This window comes from Aquila chrysaetos, chromosome 18, assembly GCF_900496995.4.
Source record: "Aquila chrysaetos chrysaetos chromosome 18, bAquChr1.4, whole genome shotgun sequence".
Lineage (NCBI taxonomy): Eukaryota > Metazoa > Chordata > Aves > Accipitriformes > Accipitridae > Aquila > Aquila chrysaetos.
Genome location: NC_044021.1, coordinates 26534255 through 26558395, shown reverse-complemented (window position 1 = coordinate 26558395; position 24141 = coordinate 26534255). Strand labels below are relative to the sequence as shown.

The 24141-nt window shown below is 36.7% G+C and overlaps 1 protein-coding gene across 7 annotated transcripts in view; it reads left to right on the top strand.

Annotated features, from left to right (window-relative positions):
- Nucleotides 1-24141, top strand: part of SLC12A7 (solute carrier family 12 member 7) — a 71129-nt gene that overhangs the window by 14327 nt on the left and 32661 nt on the right. For 6 of the 7 annotated variants that reach the window (XM_030041771.2, XM_030041774.2, XM_030041770.2 and 3 more), the window contains exons 2-9: nucleotides 4970-5064; nucleotides 7316-7438; nucleotides 9972-10118; nucleotides 10847-10901; nucleotides 12992-13122; nucleotides 16688-16929; nucleotides 19429-19640; nucleotides 23105-23272. In XM_030041771.2, coding sequence (XP_029897631.1) covers nucleotides 4970-5064; nucleotides 7316-7438; nucleotides 9972-10118; nucleotides 10847-10901; nucleotides 12992-13122; nucleotides 16688-16929; nucleotides 19429-19640; nucleotides 23105-23272 — 1173 coding nt within the window. Of the gene's footprint in view, nucleotides 1-4189; nucleotides 4609-4969; nucleotides 5065-7315; nucleotides 7439-9971; nucleotides 10119-10846; nucleotides 10902-12991; nucleotides 13123-16687; nucleotides 16930-19428; nucleotides 19641-23104; nucleotides 23273-24141 lie in introns of those variants that run through there. The other variant, XM_041118321.1, reaches the window with a different exon arrangement.

The window sequence follows — 24141 nt, the reverse complement described above, 5'->3', positions numbered from 1 at the left end:
GTCCTTAATCTCTTGAACAAGCATCCTAGTGCAAATTTAGGATCACTTAAATGATCATTTCCTTCTACTCCAAGCCCTGCTCTGCCACTTTCCCAAAGACAAGACACCTGTAACACATTTTTTTCATACTCTACCTCATTTGATTTGGGGTGGCGGGGCAGGAAAGGGCAAAAACCAACCACTGTAGTTCTATGTTGTAGTAATGTTGGCATCGGTGCTATGGAAGTCGCGTTGCTTATGCTGATTGCTCATTCCTACACCAATGGTGTCTCTAGTGACAGCACAAGCATTTGTGTAGTGAACACACAAGCTCATCTGGATTAAAGGTAGCAGGAAGAATAAAACCAAAAGCAAAACAACCCCCTCACAACTCGGCATTAAGTGCACACCACTGTTGCATTTATAATAGTTCTGTTTGTGTGAGGAACAGTGTGATGATACAGACACACAAATGGGTGAGTAGTTAAGTGTGAGAGGGGAATGAGAGGGCCACCTCTTTGGTGGCAAAGGTGGCCTCTGCCTGTTTAAGCTATACTGTTGGGTTCTGTCTTACTTGGTGTAAAATGGACCAATCTGGATCAGCTTAGAAATTTTTAACTGGTAACATACCTTAAAGTATTATACCCGTCAGAGTTTGTGAGGACCACTGCTCTGAAACTTCTGAGCAATATGAATTTGAACAAAGTGCTGTCTTTTGCCTCTATGACCAACACTTTGAATTGTGATATGCAGACATATTTCTGATGTAAGTTTTGTTTGGTGTGTGGAAATGTTAATGAGAAATCATCAGATGACATTGGTGGCTCTAAACTCGAGGCTAGCACAACTCTGGGATGGTTTGTGATAACTTGCGTGGGTTACACTGCATTGGCAGTTGCGGGGCTAGGGCGTGTGGGAGTGCACATTGTGATCATCTGCGTGAACGCTCTGAATATTGCCTCCCAAACTTGAGACATGTCTCCTACCTTCTCTGCTTGCAGCTGTAGATCTCATGTAGAAAAGATGATGTAATTTGTTGCAGCTAATTTCTGTGTAAATATAGCTACGCCCATCACGGTGCTTGAGTATCTGTAGAAATCAAGATTAGGAATTGTTGCATGATCTGTCAACACAGAAAATACCAGACACACTTCTAGGAAAGGTACATTAGTAATGGCTTTAGTTTGTCCACTGGTCCATCAGTAAGTACAAAGTTGTGCTATGGTATGTGAACATTCCGTAGCAGATTAAAATAGTAATAATAACAATAATTTTAAAAGTATATATTTGAGGGGGGAAAACAGATTTATTTCTAGAGCTTAGGCTTTGATCACCTTATGTTGGCTGGAATGGAGTGTCACATCAACAGGTGGTGTTTTTTTGTGTGTGTTGCAAGACAGAGGAAACATTAGACCATAATCAAGCCCACAAAAGATTTTTGTTGTTGTTGTTTTATTTTGCCTTTCTTATGGATCTTTTAATACCAGTGGTGGTCCAAGGTGAAATACTGGCTCAGATGGACTACTAATCTAGTCCAGATTTAAGATTTTTGCCTGTAAACCCTTATAACTTGAATTACTTTCAGAAATCAAGCAACAGGAAGCATAGATTTTCAGAGTGCTTTAGTTGAGGAGTTTTAATTGGATTCCAGAAGACATGTGCAGCTTAGAGGAATGTCTAGAACTACATTGGAAGTTATAATTTTTATTGTATGTTTAACTCGCATCCACAACTGAGAAGAGTTTGAATTGTTGCAATTTCAAAGAAGCCTGAGGGAAAGGTGATTTGCTTGTCAAGCACTGGAACAGGCTGCCCAGGAAAGTGGTTGAGTCATCGTCCCTGGAGGTATTTAAAAGAAGTGTAGGTGTGGTGCTTAGGGACATAGTTTAGTGATGGACTTGGTAGTGTTAGGTTAATGGTTGGATTCTGATCTTAAGGATCTTTTTCAACCTAAAGGATTCTATGATTTTATTATCTTTAAGCTTTATTCTCACAGAATTCAAGAGAATAGGGTTAAAACACAAAGCTGTAAATGACTTGAGACTTACTAGTGGAACAAAGTACCTATTTCTATATTCCATGTTACCTCAGTGGAAGCAACTGAAATATTTTTTTTTTCTGTTTGCACCAGAGGTGATATTTACAGCATTTGTGAAAGGTGTAAATCCTGTCTTTTCTTAGTTCTGGTTTTCCAGTGAATCCCTTCTTTCCAAGAAGGGATGAGCTAAGGATTGGGATAGTAGCTTATTTCATTAACCTCACCATAGTTGTTGCCTGTGTGTTGAGGTTCTAAAACTAGTTCTTTCTACTGGAAATGGTGTAATACATCTCAAAGTGAGTTACATGTTTGTGAGGCTCACAGTATTTCTAAGCATATTAAATAAGCATACTCCCAAAGGTGTTGTTTTTTAATTTACAGTCAATATGATTTTGTTGACAGCAATGCTGAAAACTCAAAGGAGCTTGTTCAAAGGTGTTCATAATTGTGGGATTAGTCAACAAACTGCAGATGAGAGAGTACTTGTCAGTACATTTTTGTGGTCACTTTTTCAGCATTGATCCTCTTTCAAATAGAGCTAAAATAGATAATGTTGATCATGTCAAATACTATAAAAAAAGCTGTACCAAACATTCACAAAGTGAGACAACTGTATTAAAGAAACAGGAGACTTCTGTAGAGTCTGGTAGTGACAGGCTGTTTTGAAGACTAGCATTAGAAAGCTTTAAAATAGGTAGATTATTTGTTGGAAACACTGAAAAGGGATTTGAAGAACAGGAAACCGAAGTTCTATGTTTTTTCCATTTGAAGTCTGTTAGGTGCATTTGACAAGACTTGTTTGTTAGAGATACTGTGCTCTGAGCTTTTTCCTATTGGAGCAAAGCCAAATGACTTTGTTCAGAAATACAAGCATATAAAGGAAGACTTTATTATTCTCCTCGTACAATTTAAAATACTCGATGTACAGTGCTGAGGTGCTGATTTTTACCTCCAGAACTGGTAAGACAAAGCTATATTCTTTAGCCTCTGAATTGTGAATACTGATTCACATTATTTGTTTGGTTACCCTTTTGATGTTTTGATTAGTCTACTGGTACGCACTGAAGCAGTAACACCAGTGATATTACACACTGTATGAATGCAAAACAATACTTGAAATTCCCCAGCTCACTTTTTGAAGAGTAATCCTTTCTGAAGGGAATTGAAGTACCCTGAAGAGAATACTAACATTTAGCTAATAAGTACAGCTACCAGCTGTCAATAGGTGAGAAAGTCAATAAAAGTGTGGTCTTAGCAAGGCAAATATCAAGCAACCTTAGTTGTATTTTAACTTGGGAATGTGCCTTTTAATGAATGCTTTGTAAAAACTTTAGCAAAAATAACACGGTCATTTCAAGGAATGGAGCTAAAAGACAAACAGTGTTCCAAAAATCTTGGGAAGGAAGTGCAATGTCTTAGTTAAGAAGTTTTAGTGCTTGTATGCTTTAGCAAGATGATGAGAGGAATCAGCATGTATTTGCTTGGGGACAGAGATGCTTTTCGTTGTCTGTGGAAAAGCTAACAGAACCTTTCTCTAAGTACGATGGAGCCAATTGAAGGATGAATGGCAATTTCTCAGACAATCTTGTGCCAAACCAGCGTGTTCCATGCACTGTGAAACATCTCAGGGTGCTGGTCCACGAGGGAGATTCTTTTTTGTTCACAGTGCTCTTTCTGCTGGCCTTGCATTGTGTTGTTGGAGGAGGGGAACCTAGCCAGGCTGTAGGACTTGGAGCAGTGGGGAAACAATTATAAACTGTAGAGAAACAGAAGGATGAAAGCTGGAGGATATGGATAGAAGGAGATACATTGGATAAGAATAGTAGTTGTGGATGAATTCATTAACAGTTCTTCTCTGGATCATGGATTTAGTTCTAGACCCCTAATGGACAATAGCTATCTTTTGAGTCTCTTACGGTAGTATGTGGCTTCTGTGTCATGATACCAGTAAGTATAGTGATACTATGGAAAGTCTATTGGACAAGGGAGCTATGGAGAGCGGTAGGAAATCTGTCAGGGATGTAGTCACTCATCTGCTTGTGGGACTGAGATCTATTTCTGTCTTTATTACAACCAAGATAATACTTTGTGCTGAGACTGGTGTCTGTGTTTGCAAGAGCTTTGTTCTGGGACTTCACATGGGGAGAAGTGTCCTGGAGGGGGCAGAGTAGAGGACACAGGGAAAAGACTTGTTTTCCAGCTGTTCCATAATTCTGTAGTGAAGAGGCTGCATAGGTGCTATTGCCCTAACTTGTGACTATATAAGGGCAAAAGCGCAGACGGGCAACTGGCATAGGCAAGAACTTGAGACTGTTTGGGAATGCCACTGTCATGACAGTAGCAGCGCTACTGTACTGCGTGGACTGGAAGGCAGTGAAAGCAATGCTCTATTTTTTGAGAGGTGTGCCAGAGCAGGTAAGGGAGCTACAGCTTAATGAGATGGATGTTTCAATAACGAATAGAATAAATATAGCATGTCATGGAAAAGTCCCCACAACCTTTACAAAATAATTCTGTTTACATTGTTTTTTCATAAATTCCTGCCTCAACTACTGGAGTTTCTTTGAGGGGGTCAGTAAAGTAATGAAAAGGTAGGTTGGGGTCTTTTTTAATTGTTGTTGCCCAGAAGGTTTATGTGAAGTTCTAAAACCATTTGATAATAAGTAAACTAGAAAGATGGGGCAAAGGAAAGGTGGGAGATCAGTATATGTATTAAAGAATAATAACTAATAGTTAAGAGGCAGAACACTATACAAAGATCAGACTGTTAAACTTAATTTCCTTAAATGAGGACATTGAGTCCACGTGTCTGGGATAAAGACACAGTGTTTGGTAGCCACCTCCAGTGTTATCTGAAACTAGTTCTTAAACCAGCATCTTTTGACTATTCTGTTTGTGGTATACCTTGTCTTTTTTTTCCTTTTGTTTCTAATTGTTGCACTTTTTTACCAGGGGATGGGGTTGCCAGGGAAAGTAGTCCATTCATTAACAGTGCAGAGATGGACAGAGGAAACATGTATGAAGGAAAGAATATGGCTCTCTTTGAGGTAAGTTAAATACCCCAAAACCATATTTCATTCACCTTTGATTGAGGCTCTGGTAGTAAGATGAAAACAAGCAAACCCCTGTTTTCTTCTCTTGTGAAATTTAGTGGGGGAAAAATCAATTTTAATAATTTTTCAGTACTTTGTTTCCTGCTAACATTCCATTTCAGTGGATTTGAATGATGTAATAAAAAAAAAGTGCTAAGATTTTTGTCCTTCTATATTTTAGTTTATCTGTACAGGTAAGAACAGTAAATTTTTGTATGCATTGATGTGAAGATATGAAATAAGCCTTCTTGCGTTTAAAATTTTGGGGCTAGGATCTAGAAATTGTTGTTAGAGAAAGCTGCTGAAAGTTAAATCTACTGGTTTTAACAAAGCAGTATCCAGTTTTAAAAGGATTAGCAAATATATTATGTTGAACAGGGAAAATACAGGCTTCTCTTAAAGCAGCAAAACTATAAAGTGAACTGTGATAGGCCATGACTTAGTTATCGTGTCCAATTACAATGTAAAGCATACCATAGCTATTTCTAGTTTCTAGTATAAACATCTACTTTATAATGCAAGTTTTAATACCTGTTTAATTCACTGAATGATTGCAATCATTTACAGAAAAAAGTATATCGTTATGGTACATTTAAGTGCTACTTTTACAGTGAAATAGTACTTTTAGTAAAGTTTAACCTAAGTTGTTCTGCTCTAGCAGCATCAACTGGTCTTGCTTTGATGCTTGCTATTAACAATAAACAAAGTCCTTCCAACATCGTTTGCTTAACTATCCTGCTGTTGCATTCTACCCACTGTTTTCTTGTCATCCTCTTATGCTCCTCACTTCTTCCTTTCAAATATCTTTGCACAGAGGACATGATCTTTCAGTTCCCTCTTTCTGCATGACCCAAATAATGTATTTTTACTATTTGTCACTAAGTCTTAGAGCAGATTGTGCTAAGGATCAAAGTAATGTCGGTCATTAATTGTCTGTCTTTGTCATGTATGGAATCTGTTACTATTTTTTGACAGAAACCATAGCAGTGGAGTTTTGTTACTGAATTTCTCTCCTTCAACTTCTATTCCATAAAGCAATGTTCAAAACTCCCCGTTGTTCAGATTAGCTGTTGTTTTCCTCAGTGTCAATAAATTGGCCATAGCTGCTTTTTGTCCCTAATCTCATTTGAATATATGCTTGCATCAGCTCTTTTGAATAGTGGCTGACATTAAATTCTCCACTGATGGTATAATGATGACTGTCTTTTACATATCTCAGATTATAGGCTATGCTGTTAGGCGGCCTTGAAAGCCTTCTAGTGAATTCATCACCATTGCTGTTGTAGTGGTGAATCTTTTTTGGTAGTATGTATGTTTCATAGTATGTTTCCCACAATCTTATTCTTCTCATGTTTTCAGCTGACTTGTGTTTAAATTTTTGTATAAACCGTTACAAAGAAGGCTATTATAGCCTCGATGAGCATGACCTGATGCCTTTGTTCTTGTCTTTGTGTGCAATCCTGATCTCTTGTTTTCCGTCCAATATTTGAGTTTACATACTTGATTGAATTCTCTGGTTCTGCTTCTCTTGGAATCCTTTTATTGTATATGCTTCTCCTGGATTTTATTATTTGTTTTAGCATGTTTTTGTTTTGTAGCAGATATTTGGCTAAAGAAAGATGGGTTGACTTCTGTGTCAAGTAATATTAGATATGTGCAATTACATGTGATATGCATATGTATCTGTATTTTCAACAAATGAATACTTTGGAAGTAGCATGTGTGGTTTAAGATAAAATATGTAAGCCTGCAACAGTAGGCTTGAGAGTGATCCTTAAGTATCTTGGTGCTTGAGGGAATCCTTTAAGGCCACTCTCTAGACACAAGCAAGATGCTGGAAAAACAGCCTAATGGCTCGACCCTGCTAGTACAACCCCCTAAAAGCTGTATTGTGATAGGAATAGATTTTTATAATTAACAATGGCCCTTCTCTAGATTTCCCTTATGTTCCAGCTATACAAGCTGTGTATTGTAAGATAGCGTAAAAAAGTGAAAGAAATACTGCAAGGTAGCCATGTAGTGTTAAACTTCCAGAAAGATTTAGACCTCTTGTTGGTTGAAAGCTGACTGGTATTTTGTCACACTAATTTTTGGATTTGAGTGAATAAGGGCTGACCTGTTGAGAATGTGTTTGATGTAGTATCATAAAATCATGACTTTAAAAAAAACCTATTTAATAAATGCATTATTCTTAAAATCCCGACAGGAAGAAATGGATAGTAATCCCATGGTGTCATCTCTTCTTAATAAACTAGCAAACTACACTAACCTAACTCAGGGTGTGGTGGAACATGAAGCAGATGAAGACAGCAAGCGAAAGGAAGTCAAGGTATTTAAACTTCTAATGAGTTATTGAGACAGCGCTAGCCACTAAGAGGAGCATTTTTCAGCCTATAAAGAAAATATGTGGATGCCTAAAAACAGGAGTGAGATTTGTAATACTGTATTTAAAACTGAAGTGTTTGCAGTAGGACTTGTGTTAATTCAGTGTTCTTGTTAGCATGTTTTAGCAAGACCTTGCTGTAAAAGCCCTAGATTAAAATGTGTGCAAAGCTGGGACCTGAAACATGCAGTGCATCCAGTTTCCTCTTCCTTTCTTTTTTTCTTCCTTCTGCCCTTGTATGAGCATCAGTACCTTTTGTCTACCTCTAGTGTGATTACAGTATGGCTGGTTTATTAATACATTGTAATTGGCTGGGTTTTTACCTAAAGTTAAAATTTGAGGCAAAATCGAGATGAAAAAGGTCACTCTTTTAAATCCATAAACATATTTGCTCCTGTTAACATGGTAGCAGTGAGTAGCTCTCTTGTTTCTGTGTGTCAGAGTAAGTATTTTTAAAACTCAGTGGGCACATTCCAAGAAAACATTTTGTTGCATGCCTCAAAAATACAGTATTTATCAGGGGGAGGTGGGAAAGAAAGGCAAAGGCTCTGTGTGGCACATCACTAAACACACTTGCTAGAAGACAGCAACTGAATTCTTCAAGGGCTGTCTACTAGATACCCAAAGTGCCTATCTAGGCCTCTGTAGAAATGGAACATATGGAACAGTCGGAGTCTGCAGTGAGAAGTTGGATTGATCCTTCTGTGAGCAGGGAGCTGCTTCAGAGGAAGAAAGTTTGGATCAAAAACATGTGACCTGACAGAGTACAAAAACTCTCAGGCAAGGAGGGCTGATGAGCTGGAACTGGTTGAGCATGGTGACTGAAACTTAAGAAATTTAAGGAAGATACTGGGAAAAGGAGAGTATTGGGAGTCACTTGTCCTTGTGTAGGAGAAGGGGGTGCTGCTACTAAGTTTGTATGCTGAGCTATGGAGGAAGGAGGAGAAGCACATAAGAATGAATAAAAGGAAATGAGCACGTAGCAGAAGAGACAGATAGGAAAAGGTGCTTGAAAGTAAGGTTAGAACTGGTGCTCATTTGACTGGAAGAGAGATTTATGGTATGGTACCTAAATATTTGCAGTAGAACTGTTTGCATTAGGACTTGGCTACTATAGGAGGTTGGTACCAGGACAATGGCCAAGGGCGAGGAATGAAGTCCAGCTGTTCTAGCTTTTTCCTTATCCTGCATTTGTTTGTGTGTGGGGTTTCTTTTTGTCTCACTGTGATTGTTCTGTATTTGTTTCTACTCATGTGAAGATGCAGCTTGAGATATGAGGAAACCAACACTGAGTGACTCACACTTGCCTTAGTGTGATCCCTGTCCTCTATCCAGCTGCTGTGCAGAGGTTTTTGTTAGCACAGCACAGCGTTAGTCCCTCTGGAACTGCCTAGCCAAATGAACACCATGTCCTCGCTTGCACTTCATCTCATGTGAGCACCATCTGGTGGCCTGGAAACATGATTTCTGTGCATGTGTCTGTCATCAGTTCCATGTCTGAAATTAAGTGATGGTTAAGTAATAGCCTGGCAGAGTGGCATTTTTAATGGCATAACTGAGACAGTAGCATTGATGTTGCATGTGGATATTGCCCGAGATGCCAAGAATAAAGGTTGTAGTCTAAATGGCATTGCATGGTTCTTTGTAAGTACTTGGAAACTCTAGTGTTTTCTTAATAACTTTGTTAACTTACAAAGCACCAATACTTGCTTATTTATTTAAATTGATTGCCTTTTTTCACAGCCTGAGTTGTGATTTAAGAAGAGCTTCTGCATCTGGAAACCTACTGTGTAGAGCTATTGCTTCTAATTTGATTATTTCAAGGCCTGATTTCTTCATAAGTGTAGAAGGTTGGAACTTTAATGATGAAGCCTGAATGCTTTTGTGTGCATCTTGACCCATGATGATCACCAGAAAATAAAAAGTACAAAGAAATATACTAAGTTGTGGGAGGTTTTACAACTTTTGCAAAAACAAATTGTAGTCAGCTCTGCATTCCTTCTGGCCTTGTCATAATACCTTGTCTGTCTTTTTTTAAAAATTGAAAACACTTATTGTCGAATATCATTTTGTGGGCCGGCTGCAGGGCAATTGGTGATCGACTTTTTTCAGAATATATTTGGTATTTTGATTATGGCAGTAACTTCTCTTCAATGGTAGTCTGTTCACTGGTATTTCAGAAAAAAGTTTGTAAAGCTTTGTAATAAACAGATGAAGGGGCATCCTACCCCTATCAAGGTTTCATCCTAATTCCTATGGAACAAGAGGTTTTGCTATCACAAATAGTTTTCTGTCTTTTCAGGGATCTTTCTGTATAAATAGCCTATGAATATTTGAGAAGCTGGACTCTCTGAAGCTATCATTCAATTTCACTCAGAATTTGTTCATGGAGCATTTGTGATGAGTCTTTGCGGAAGACAATGCTTATGGAATTAAATTGTTTAGTGCAAAGGAATTAATGTTCTGACTTCATTTCCAGGTTCCACGTATGGGCACTTTTATTGGTGTGTACCTGCCCTGCTTGCAAAACATCTTGGGAGTCATCCTTTTCCTACGTTTAACATGGATTGTGGGAACAGCTGGAGTTCTTGAGTCTTTCATCATTGTGTTCATGTGTTGTGCTTGTGTAAGTTAACCTTTTTCTTTACTTTTGGCCAAATCTTCTTTTACAAGAGTACTGCTGCCTTCTAATATACGAGTAGTAGAGAAAGATTTCTCCGGAGTGATTAAATATCAGTGCAATTGAGAAACATGGTGTGTATATATATATATGCACTGAGTGTCATGTGTCATTCTAGCCTGTATGGAGCTTCTCTTGAGTTGATCACAGTAAGCTTTTGTTTGAAGTATTGTATGGATTTTATTAAATAAGCTTTTAGCAAATATTTCATGGTTTACATTGAGATCTGAACTGTTCTGCTTTTCACAACTTCAGAACAAACTGAAATATAAACTACAAATCAATCCACAGCATTAGGTCCATAAATGAATACTTTGGAATGTGACACCACTAGTAGATGATATTATTATAACAATGACACTTGATCAGTTTGTCACTATTTAATTGGAATAATGAACATCTCCTTTTAAGTATATTCAGTGGTCTGTGTTCTTCCGGTTCTTTTTAAAGACTGTTTCAAATATCTAAATTAACTGAATCTTCTATTGAAAAATTTAGTACTTAATTTACATGGATATCCCTGACCAAGGGATCATTTTTGGTTGCTGTAACATCTTTATCAAAAAAAACCAAAACTAAATATTTATTTATTTATTTATTTGATCACTCTTTTTTGAAAGATGGGGCAAGACTCTTTCAGTATTTTAAACTTCCTCTATTTCATCTTTCCACAGACTATGCTAACTGCAATTTCAATGAGTGCAATAGCAACAAATGGTGTAGTTCCAGGTAATGAAGAATTTTATCTTAAACCATGAATGGTCAAATGATAGAAGTTTAAAGCTGGGATAAGAAATTAACTGTGGTCTGAGATATCAGAAGTAACTCTCTTGTGTCAAGTGCATATTTCCTTTTAACTGATTTATAAATGACTTTTTAAGGTGAGACGCAATCTTTTAACTGGACCTTCTGGGAGTTACAAACTGTAGCGCATTTTTGTCCTCAATCATTTGATTCTCTCTGAATGAAAGCTAAGATGTTATAATTTGAACTAATGTAGACTTGTCTTCATGCAAAGCGGTTTTTTTTACAAACTTAAAAATAAGGCTGCTTTTTTTTCTTTTTTTTTTTTTTCCTGAATTTGCCTAGACTCCATTTCTAAACACTGGAGCTAGTTATGTTGTTTTCTGCAAGAATAACAGCCAGTCTGCTGGCAGAAATCTTTTTCTGTATAAGCCCTCTAGATTATGCTCATCTCCTTAAAATTTCAGAATAAATAGATGAACTTGTTCCTCTTCAATTATGAAGCCAATTTTTTTAGATGCAAAATCAGTTAGTCTTTGAAGCTCTTATCCTTTTCAGTTTCTCAACTAATTAATTAATAATACTGGTGTTCAGGCATTGCTGTGAACTCTGAACAGTTTACCTAATGAAGCTAAAAAAATTCCTCACTTGCAGAGCTTCTCCAGCTTAGTACTGGGTTCCGGAACTGATGCATAAGATGTAGCATTTACTTTTGCCCAACAGCTTCTGCAGGGTATAGAATAATCTCATTTCATGGATACAGTATCATGTATGAAATATAAATACAATAGAAAATTTTGTTTCAAATACTTGTATTTTATAATGGAATGTAGTTATTCTAATCTGTGTCCAGATAACTAAAATGTTCTGCTCTTTTCCTTCTCATATTTTTAAAGTCCATTGTAAAGTATTTGCTTAATATCTGAGTGTCACAGAAATCTTTGAAGGTGGCAGTTATTACACTAGACAGGTCTTCATTTTCACCTCTTTTTTTTTTGTGTGTGTGTTCGTGTCAGTTTCTTAGAGAAATGCTTCTTCTGCTGGAATATATGGAGGAGGCAGAAAGCACAGATAGGAACCTAGGATTGAAAGAGACCTTCTGAGCAGCAGTATCTTGTCTCTTGCCATTACATGCAACAGCATTATATTTAGTAAAAGGATTGGTGATGCATCATAAATTTTGTTAGTTTCTCATTTGTTCGTATTGAAAAGCAGTTTCAGACTTGTTTGCAGACTAATTTTATACAAGGCTGGTGTATATTTATTTAAAATAAAGTGCTTCCTTTCTCTGTCTCTTCTTTCTTCCTCAGTTGTCATGAGTGGGACAAACATGAATTTAAGAGAAGATGGGAGAGGGAACCAGAGAGGAGCATGCCTTGAGGGGGTTGGGGGGAAGTCTAGATAAAGAGAGAAAGAGCCTGAAACTTAGAGGCTTACTGAAAGGGAAACTGTATGGTGGAAATGGGGGAGAGGGGGTAGTTTATGACTTAAAGAAAGGTGATGCATGTATATGGGAAACATGAGTGAGAAGAATTGAAAAATTCAGGGACAAAGTGAATAGTACAAGCGAGTAGACAAGAAAAAGCAATCCCTACCTAACACTTTTAAGTGGTACTGAAAAAAATGCCTTTAGTGGAAGTGGTAAAGGTTGCACATACAGCAAAGAAAAACAATGCATATTAGTGAGACAAATTCTACTTTGTCCCTATCTCATAAACAAATTATTCTGGAAGTTTATTGTTTGATTGTAAACAGCTTGAGGTTAGAAACTAAACATTGATTCATATCTTTTTATACCTGTATACCCTTTTCTTAATTTTAGATTGTTTAGCTTCTGGATTTTTTTTCCTCTTTTTCCTTTGTGTTTACTCTCTGTTCCCCAGAAAATGCACATGGGGATATTAACTTTGAAATGTACTTTCTAACTGCCTCGTTGGTATAGACATTGAATACAGTTTTGGCACGAACATTTCAATGGAGATGCATGATTATGCTGATTGCATGATTCAGATTTTTGTTCTCTACTGCTGTCCTTAATCTGAAGGGCTGGAGTCTTTTTTTTGTTAAATTCACAGCTGGAGGCTCTTACTACATGATTTCAAGATCTTTAGGGCCAGAGTTTGGTGGAGCAGTGGGACTTTGTTTCTACTTGGGTACAACCTTTGCAGGAGCAATGTACATTCTTGGTACCATTGAAATTTTATTGGTAAGTACTAGTTTCTCTTAAGACTAAATGTACTTGGGTTGTTTTGGGAAATTGCTGAGGAAGGCACTTGGCCTAAAATGCATTCTAGTTTGAATTTTAATGTTTTGATACTATATTTCCAGTGTGTCAATATTTATTCTTATTCTACTTATGACTATTTGAAAAAGTTAAAAAAATTCTGATCATCAATGTAAAAATAAATTAAAGGCTGTTTGATGTTTGTTGTACTTAAAGTAGGAACCAAACAGAATTTGGTAACTGACATTTGCTGATTTGTACCAGATACAATATATCTGTTGTCACCTTTTTATAACATGTTCTGAATACCAAATGTCCCATAAATTATGCCTGTGCTACTGTACACCTACAGAGTTGCAAGGAAAACTATATTAATTTTAGTAAGACATACCTAAAACTCCAAAACTAAAGGTGTAGGACCAAACCGGAGATATATATACTGGATATTAAAAATAAATAGGAAATATTTCAGTAGATCTTGCAGAAAAGAACATCAGATCAACAGGTGGACTTTGGAGACATGTTAAGATTTAATTCAGTGATTTTTGTACCAGCTTAACTGCAACTTTTGTATCAGAAATGACAAAAAAATGCCACAAGAAATAGTGCAGTCCTTAGTGAAATGTCACATTAGATTGCAGATTAAATCATAGTTGACAATGCCTATTTTCAGGGCTTCTGAAATGTCATTGGGATTTAGCAATGCTAAGTCAGTTACTTTAGTTTAAAAAAATAGTTTATTTACAAATATGAAGGAATTGATTTCTTCTTTAAATGTTTGTCTGCGTATGTTCATGGTGCACCACAGCAAACTTACAAAAAGGTTTGATCCCTATATTATGCTGCTTTTGTGTTGTATGTCCTCCTCTCTTTCCAAACAAAAATGTGCAGATGCACGTAGCACTTTTAGCTCACCTTAGACTAGGAATTGAAAAACTAAAGATTCCATCTTGAGAGTCAGTTTATCTTTTTTTTGCTTTGGAGTCTCCCTTTTCTTCAACTCTGACGGAAGTCTTACTCATTTTTTTTCTTTCATCTAACACAAGAAGGAGTTGGTTCCTTTCCTTGTAACTTTGACAAGTTTTAACAAGGATGTGGATTTCACGGTATTACCCATCCTTTGTCTTTTCAACTTTTTTTTTGTCTTCTTGCTGTAACTTCTCAATATAGATCTTCTTTCATTTTTCCCAGGCTGTATGCCTTTGAACCCTGAATCCTTTAGTGAGCTCTTCAGGGCAGCTTCCACTTACTCTGTATCTACCAGAATTAATTTTCCATTTTACTGTTCTAGTTTTGAGATCATGACTATAGATTTTTAAATCTGGCAACTACTTTATAGTAAGCAGTCAACACAACTAGGTGGCTCTACATTTCTGTAGGAAGAGCTGCTTACTCTAGGTAAGTATGGCATAAGTCCTTTTAAGCCATGTTTTCTTAAGCTCTAGGAGGACTCCTCTCCTTCTTCCAAATGAAAGTCTGTGGGCTTGGTGTCAGACAAGCATTCCCAGGATAACTCACAGAAACTTTTCAGCTTCTACAATGCTTGGCACTGCCATGTGCACTGGGGAAAGCTGCTGCCCAGTGAAAGGTTATGGAGAACGTGAAGGGCCTATCTCCTATGAGGCAGGACTTGAGAATCTATCCCGCTTCCTCCTTTTCAGCCTACTGGCTTTGAAATTTCATATTCCTGTACAGATGCTGTGGAAGACTGCCTGTATGGCAATGACCCAGCTACTGTGGCTTGGCCTCATCCAGGGGGGACCAGACACTTACTGGTCATCATACGGGGGACTGCAGATATGCACAGGAGGTATTCAGAATTCCTCCTTGTTACTTACTATGACCCATGTCATAAATTCAAAAAAGCCTGGATTTGAACTTAGAGGTAGTCCTCACTCACTACTGCTAGCTTGTGAGATCTGATCTATATTAACAACACTAGCACGTGTCATGTTGTGGATTGGATTTGGCACACTATTCTGCCTACTCAGGAGTCGTGCTGGTTTTATGTATTGCTAGTAAACATGTATGGGGTTCGGCTATGGAATTCAAAGTAAAAAAACTCCAAGGGTGTCATATCTGGCAGAAGACCTCAGAACAGACCCCTGTCATAGCCACAAGGCACAAGTATTGATTTTTTTTTTTTTTTTTTTTTCCTCCACTGGGACATGGATTATTTGGAGGGGCAGAAATCAGTCATCTGCCTGTGGCTTTCCCCAGCAAAGGCAGTGAACAGCAGGGCAGCAAAGTGCACAAGAAAACCTTCTGGAGTACCTCCATACAGAGCTTGATATTTCTGCAACATCACAATGTAGGATTTCCTAACAATATGTAAATATTTTATCTGTATTCAGTTTTTCTTTTTACTTTTATTGTTTTCTTCCATGGTGATGTGACAATTTTCATCTCTTCTAGCATTCTAGTATATATTAGTTTACTAGATTAAAATTTATTTTAAAATTAATTTAATTAATTTAATTTAAATTAATTACATTTTTTTAAAAAAATCTAGTAAAGAATTGCCTATGTCTGGTTTGGGATTCTGGTTCGGATCATATCAAGATAGCCTCCTGCTCAAAGTTTCTTCCTGCCTTTAGAAGTTAGATTATTTAAGTATAGTCAGTTTAGCAGTTGTTCTAAAGGAGTGGAGGTGCCTCAAGCCCCAATACTCCCCTAATAGCTGAGCAGAGATTTTTTTTTTTTAAAGGTGTTAGAAGAAGATAAAGATATCTTTATCGTGTAGTACACAAATGTCTCAGAACTATCGGTCAGAGTTTGTCTTTTCATTTGCATTTATCAGTATAACTCCTATAAGCTGTGTTTCCAACTTCTTTTAAGGTAGAACCCAGAACAAAATTACATTAAATTGATATCTGTAAGAGAATCCTGTTTGAAATTACAGTAGTTTAACTTGTCTGTTTTAGCACAGGACTAAACTTTGTGACACTAATTTTAAATTGTGCTATTGCAAGTTCAGATTAAAAATTCAGGTAAACTCACCATAAAAAATGTTCAAGGTACAATGCTTAAGGTATCTCTGAATTTTATGAAATACAGTGCAGGGACTGTAGTACTGAAAACACTTTTAGTTTTTTATTATGGTTTTGTTTGACTCTTCATATTTTGTTTCAATCAGTGGAATTATTAATCAGCAAATGCTTCAGATATATCTGGTTTGAGCTAGTTTCGGGGGTTGGTTTTTTCCTTTTTAATTTTTGTCAGTAACCTCACCCCTGCCCCTGCCGCCCTGGGTCCTTAGCAGTTTTTTGTGTCTGGCAGAGATGTGAATTTGAGAAGTGGAAACTCTTCAAGGGGAGAGAAGAAGCTGGATCAAAACCAGTAACTCATTCTCAAAACTTGTTTTTCTTCATCACCACCTCCCCCTTCCTTTTACCTCTACACTTTCTAAATGCCCATGTCATCTGGTTGAGCTGGTTTGTGAAAGAATAAAACTGATACTGTAATAGAAGTTTAGATTTTGAAGTAAATGATTTCTTAATAAAATGTTTGTTATTACATGAATGATAGTTTGCCATATCTCTTGCAGACCTACATTTCTCCAAGCGCTGCTATATTTAAAGCAGAAGAGGTTGGTGAAGAAACAGAGGCTATGCTGAACAACATGAGAGTTTATGGAACATGTATCATCATTCTGATGGCCATAGTAGTGTTTGTGGGAGTAAAGTACGTCAACAAGCTTGCACTAGTCTTCCTTGCCTGTGTGATTCTCTCCATTATTGCCATATATGCTGGAGTTGTTAAGACTGCTTTTGACCCACCTGACTTTCCGTAAGTACAATATCTTTAAGTAGTGTGGGGTATTTAAAAAAAAAAAAAAAAAAAAAAAAGTGGGGGGAGGGAATACCTACTGTAACCATTTCACGTTTTAAGCTAAACTTCAAAATACAAGCACATTGGCTTCAGTGGTAGGTTTTATGTGTTCTAGGCAACTATGTGCTCATTTGTTATTCTGAGTTACCTATCTGAATCTTTCTCTCATTGTTTGTAAGACATGATACTCTGGAAAAATGTTCTTTGGTGCTTAAAGTTACTGGCCATTATTTTATCCACACCTAAAGAACAGGAAGGTGGTTTTTACTGACAGTAAATATAGCTGCTTTAGCTAAAGAATTAAACTAAAAACCTATAGAATAAAGTAAAAACTTCAAGAAAATGTTGTAGCTATGAACAATAGTTATGAAAGAAACATACTTTCAAACTTTCTTTGTCATGAGGAAACTTTTGAAGCTTCCATTTCTCCCTACTTAAAATGGAGACATTGCAGTGTTAGATTCATTTATGTTTGTGAAGGCTTTCTACCTTCTTGTTAATAAAATAAAATCTTATCATTATCAGACATGGCATATTGCTTCTCAACACCTTTAGCTTGTACCTCTCTTAGCTCACTAAGAATTACTCCTTCTATCCAGTTACCAGATGCATTTTTGTGCATCTTTTTCTGTTTGGAGAGAAAACAAAATGATACTGCTTAGCAGAATATCCTGGTAACTTTTGTTATGAAGTGCCATCTGTTATGCAGGACTGAAGTTATCCTTTGCTGTATGATCGTTACAGATTCCATAGTACTTTGAAATGTTGATGGCTGCATTATGAACTGAGCATTAAAGCAGTGTTTGTGGACTGTACTGTAAAATGATACCAAGTCTTCTATTAGAAAAATAAAAGAAGTGTGTTCAAAACTGACATTTTTCTGAAGAAAACTTGAATTTCTAAGAAACTGTAGCTTCTAGTAGGGAAGTACTAGAAGTACTAGTACAGACTTAACTGTTTTAGTCACCTGTATAGGTAAAAGAGGGTTCATCTGAATATGTAACTTAGGTAAGTCTTATTACCAAGTTCCTGGAAACCTTATCTATGGCTGCTACTGTGATGTATTATTATTTGGGGAAAAAAGATGATAAAGAAAGGTTATCTTCCAATAAATATAATTGTTCACATTTTGGCCAGTCTGCCTCAAAATGAGAAACTCAAGTGTGGTTTTATATTACAGTAAAGCTGATCTGGTGGTGAGCTGGTCACCAAAAAGACCAACTTCCACTCAGCTGGTTAGTTAGGTTGGCATCACTAACCTCCATTAGGTTTGGCCATTGTATAGATGGTAAAATAGTTTACCTCATGATCTCCCAGTTGAATCAAACTGGAAGAAGTTTCCATGGGTTGAATCAACTCACCCTGCTGCTATAGGGTTACCAAATCAATAGCAATTAAAAAGAAAAATGAGCAAGGCAAGTGGCAAGAAGATCTTTTTAGCAGCAGCTTTCTGTTAAATCTGCTCAATTTCCATGTGATGCCATACCCTGAAGCTGTACTGGTGTCCTGTACTCTTCTCGAGGCATCTACTCTTAACTGCTGTCAGAAACAGGACATTGTATTAGGTCAATATTTTGCTTGGCTCAGTATACTTGTTCTAATGCTGAGTGATATGTTTTTACTGTTTTGTTATCAGCTGCTTAACTGAGCTCCTTTAGAAGTATTAGATGTGTACCATGTGTTCTTCGACTTATTTGCTTAACATGAATGTTTTATTTGATGTTCCTTCTTTTGTCTTCATAGATACTATATATAATTTCATTATTAAGCAAGCCTAGAATAGTTATCTCCTAAACATGTTTTGTGTAGCTTAGCAAAGAAATGTTCCTAGACCCTTAATATTCTTTGCTGTTAGGAATTTGCTTTTTGCAAACTGTTCTGAGTTTTCTAATTTTCTTTCATTTCTGAGTGTTTTAATTGCTTCCTGCTATGTGATTCTTTAATTTGTACTCCCATCAATGTTTTTAAATTTTGCTGTTTAACCCTCCTGGCTTATTACCTACATTTTGGATTTTAATATTTTTGAGGGCCATCTACAATATTTATTTGCTAGAAAAGGGCATGACATACTTGCTTAGTCTTTCTTCTGTATTTTCTTGGTCAGGCTCATCGTTACATTAAGTATTACTTAATTTCACTTCTTTCTTGTAGGACTGAATGAGTCATGATCTCTGTTATTTAGTGGCCAAGCTGCTTGAGTTGATTGTATTTTCCAAAGAATAAATCACAAGGCAAAATAGCTATTAATACCTTAAAGTAGAAATGTTTGATCAGTGTTTTAAAGATTATTGATTATAGTTTTATATGCAGAGACTATGTACTATTTTAGTAGATGTAGTATAGGCCATAAGATAGGTACTATAAATAACAAGTTTCTGAAGAAGTCTAATGGACAAAAAATGGTTTAATGCACAACACTATATTGAAGGATCACTGTTTTTATTTCTTTGTTTATAGTATCTGTCTCCTTGGAAACCGTACATTGTCAAAACGCAGCTTTGATGTCTGTGCCAAATTCACTGAAAGCAATAATGAAACAAAGACTACAACTTTGTGGCGCCTCTTCTGTGATAGTTCTTTGCTTAACGCTACATGTGATGACTACTTTAGTCTCAATAATGTAACAGAAATTCAAGGGATTCCAGGAATAATGAGTGGAGTTCTAGCTGGTAAGTTGGAAAGCGCAGTGATTTAAAAATTTTTGGACATTATTAATTTGACCCGTAGCTGTTCAGTAATGTAGTGGTCTAGCCTGTCACTACTTCTGTAGCTTTAGTCTGTTTGTGTGAAAGATTGCTACCTGGAGCATGCTTCCTCCTATAAAGTTTCCATCTGGTTTTAGAAGCTTAGTATCAAATGCTTTAATTTGGGGGTTATTGGAGTTTTATAGGCACTCTTTCAAAAGCCATTGTTCTATCAAAAAAAAAAAAGTAGGAAAGTGTTTATCGCAGCTCACTTTTCTTTTTTTAAAGGGTTTAGCTCTTTTGTATGCTAAATCCACTTATTTCAGTAAGCTGTTCATGAATACATTCTCAAACTCTCCTGAGGGAAAACTTGTTTCCAATTTACAGGTGGTACATTGAGGAATGAAGTTCTGTAGCTTGTCCAGTGCGATACATCAAGTTAGTGATGGGTTTGGGGAAAAGCACTCTTCCTAGCTCTCAGTCTAGTATTTGGACAGGAGATGTTCTCCAAAGTGTACAGATTTTCTTCTGTTTACATTCCTGTGTGGTTATGGCAGCTTGGGATTCCAATTGCACTGGCTCATAAGATTCATTTTGGACATGTAATGGATTGTATTGTATACAAAGAATGTTTCCAGGGATGAAATGCATGTTCTGATACCTCTCCCCTGCTTCCCCTTAAAATAAAGTTTGATTTATATAAATATGCATCTCTACATAGGGACACTAGGCAATCACTACTGCTATAGTAATTTAGTTTAAAATATCAAATATAAAGTGTACAAATACATAAAAAGATATTAAATGAAGCATAGGCTTCTCTGAATCTAAATCTGTATCTTAAAAAAAAAAAAAAATTCAGTTTCCTCAATGAAAAATGAAATTCTTTTCGATTGAAATGTTTGCTACAAGAAATGAGACCTAGGGTTTGTACAATGCATTTTATAATTTACCACACGCATATCTACAACTTTTCCTGAATATTTTTACATTTCCTGCCCCAGCTCAGAAGACAACTGTGTTCTCATTTTTTCACTACAGAGTAAGCTTTAAACTGCTAGTTTGCTTTTGGAGGTTTCAGGCTGAGTACCAATTTTTCTTCTTTTGGAAAAATGTGCTTTGGTTGTGTTCACTGATTAACATTTCTTTGAACTAGCACTACTATATAGAAGTGCTTTTCACTATCCTAGTGTCATGTAATACTAAGACCAAATTAAGTGGATTGCCTGTTCTGCTTGCTGAGTGTGAGCTCATGTTCTGATACCTGAGGTAAACTTGAACTTGACTGGCAAAGATTTCTCAAGGAGGATTTTCTTCTGCTGATGGCGTATGTTCTGCTTTGTGTGAAGACTTTGCAGCTGCAGACTGTGCACATTTAAGTCTCTTGAGCTGTGGCTGGGAATGCTCAGTTATCACGCCTGGGTGTTTCAGGAAGCATGTGCTAAGTCCTCACACCATTTACTGGGCACTTGCATACAGTACATATGCATTTCTTACACACCTTCCATGAACACTGTCCTAACAATAATAAATCATTCTACAAACAGCTAACCTAATACACCCATGAATGTGGACCTCACAATAGCGAAATAATTCTGGAAATAGCTTTAATCAACACTGTTCTGCTTCATGGTAGCATGTGTTGGGTTAGATACACTGTACCACACCTTGTTTATGTGTCCCTAAATGTTCCTAGAGGAGCCTCTGCAGCCCATGAATGGTCCTAGAAAGGAAATCTACCTCCCCACAACTGTCCGGATGCTTCTGAAAAGTGACTCTCTTTCCTCACTCTAACTTTCAAGTCCACTTGGATTCTTACTTTTGGGGAAAATGAGCATAGGGAATTAGTGTAACAAAGCTCTGTGTGACATCTTATGAAAGGAGAAAGTGATTTCTGTCTTACAAAATCTCTAAGCTGATTTTACCCGCTCATGCTGGCATACACACTTCCACAGTAAGAGTTGTATGCATTGGAGTGCTTGGGCCATTGTCACTTCTGTGTCATACTGAATAAAGGACATAGGCTGTTGAGTCCTCATTCAGTATTTAGTGCTTTTGATTGACAGTGACAAACTGATTTTTGGACTTTCTTTTTATGTTCCATAAGGAGTGGATGCTAATTTGGAGATCTTGTCTATATGTCATTTACCAAATCTTTGTTAAATTCCTGAAATTTACAATTCTCGTGGGTTTTTTTAAGTCATCTTTTTTATGGCTTCGGTCTTATCTTGGATCAGTTTGTTATTCCTCTTCATTTGAATGAACTAAGACACATAGCACTCTGTAGCAATTAATACTTACTTTCCTTTTAATCTTTGTTCTTCTGTCTCTTATGTTTCTCATGCATGCTTCCATACATGCTTACCAATTGTAAGATTTCTGTTACAAATCTGGGTAGGAGTATCCTATCTTTGGCCACTTATGGAGATTCAGAGTCAATCTCCTGTTGTGGTCAAGGTAACCTTTTGCTATTGTGAAGGCTTAGAATACTGTACCTAATTCACTGAATTGTACTCGATGGCTGAAAATTGGCTATCAGATCCATCATCACGGTGGTCTGTGGGAATCATTTATTTCTGTGGTGTAAAATCCTTTGGCTCTTTGACAGAGAGGGAGAGTATCTACTTTGTTTCCTCACACAAGATAAGACAGCTTTTCTCATTTTAAAATAAGAATCAGTGTTGGACGTTCTCACCATCTTGTCAAGGGGCACAACAGTGTTTCCACAAATGTAAGCTCTCAAAAGCTACTGGTTCTTTGACCGGTCAATCTTCATCAAACAAGCATTCTTACTTTTGGGGGGAATTTGAGCCACATTCTGCTGGTTTTTGCTTGCTTTGGGTTTTTTTGCTTATCATTTCTCTTCTGGAGTCTGGTTGCTCTGCTTTTGTCACCATGTGGAATACCTTCACCATGAACAGCTAAGTCCTGAACTGTTGTCCAGGGTTATCCTGTACCGCAGGTCTCAAAGAACTCGAGTTACTGCTAAGTAGCATTTCTTTTTTGACCTGCTCCTCAAAATATAAAAACAAGAAATATGAATATATGCTAAGATTGCTTGAACCTGGAGATAATAGTTTCCTTATTTTTTTTCACAATACATCCTGATAATACATCCATATGTCTGTGCAATGTAAGTGGACATTCTAGAAATACATTAGAATTTAATTCTTTAGCTAAATCTTTCTTTAATGGAAGAGAAAATCTTGTACGACACATCCTATACACTACTGCATTTCCACTGGCTTACAGTGGGAATGTCCACAAGTTATAATTGGTATTGATCGTATTCATGCTGCATTCTTGGCTTTATAAGGAAACGTTGGGAAATGTCATGATTTTTGTGTAAGAAAAGCCATCTGATTCATAAAACTATTGCATTCTCACTACTTAATATGCTGAAACAGAGAGATGACTCTGGCTCTTGTTTCGTCCCCCCTGCCTTGTAGATAATCTGTGGAGTGCCTATTCAGAAAAAGGATCAATAGTTGAAAAAAAAGATCAGCCATCAGTTGCTGGATCAGAAGACACAAAAATGGGTGGACTCCCTTATGTTTTTACAGATATCATGACCTACTTCACAATGCTTGTAGGGATTTATTTCCCGTCTGTGACAGGTAGGTACAACTATTTTTCTTGAGTGAGGATTGTGTACTCATAGCTGAAAAAAGATTATTTTGTGTGTGAATGTTTATTGATGATATGTGAGATTGCTAGTCTGTGTGTCCAAGTTTTATGTACCTAAAACTTTCTTGTACTAGAGAGACATAGCTGGCGGCTGGTTATTTTAGGGGTTTATAGGACTTAAACAAGGAATCAGTTTAAGTGGTATTTTCTGTGTCTGGAAAGAAAACAAAAGTTCCATGTGTTACTAAATGCTTATTTAAATAAGATGCATACCTTTATAATATTCTAATCTTCAAATGCATGAGAGAACAGTTAAGTATTAAAATTATTGTTTCAATTATTCAAGCCACGAACCACCTGCGATTTGTTTATATAGCCAATATTTTTTTGCAACTGTAACTAGTAGAGCCTTTTTTTATCAAGGTTAAAGGTAGATTAGTTGTGACCTGACAGAAATTATATACATTTGACTGAAATAACCAAAGATACTTTAGAAGAAAAGTCACAGCTCAAGCAATTGTAATATGAAGTAATTTTTCCCTCCTGTCACACCACGTGCTAGAAAAATATTTTTGTTCTCTTGTTAGATTCAAACAGGGATGTGTACATGTGGTTTCCTAGCCATTCCTCTTGTACTTCCTGCCCACTCCTTTCTTTTTTGTTTCTATATTTTTATTATTTAGTTTATTGATTTGCTTGCATATCTTACTATGTATACTCTGTTTAGTAGAAAGTTAGTGCATTTGGTCACACTGGCTAAAATTGCCAAATCTCATTAGTTTATAACATCCATCCCAACATTTTGCTGCTTCTTATATTTCCCCATTTAAAAAATTATTCTGAAGTTATATTTGAAAAA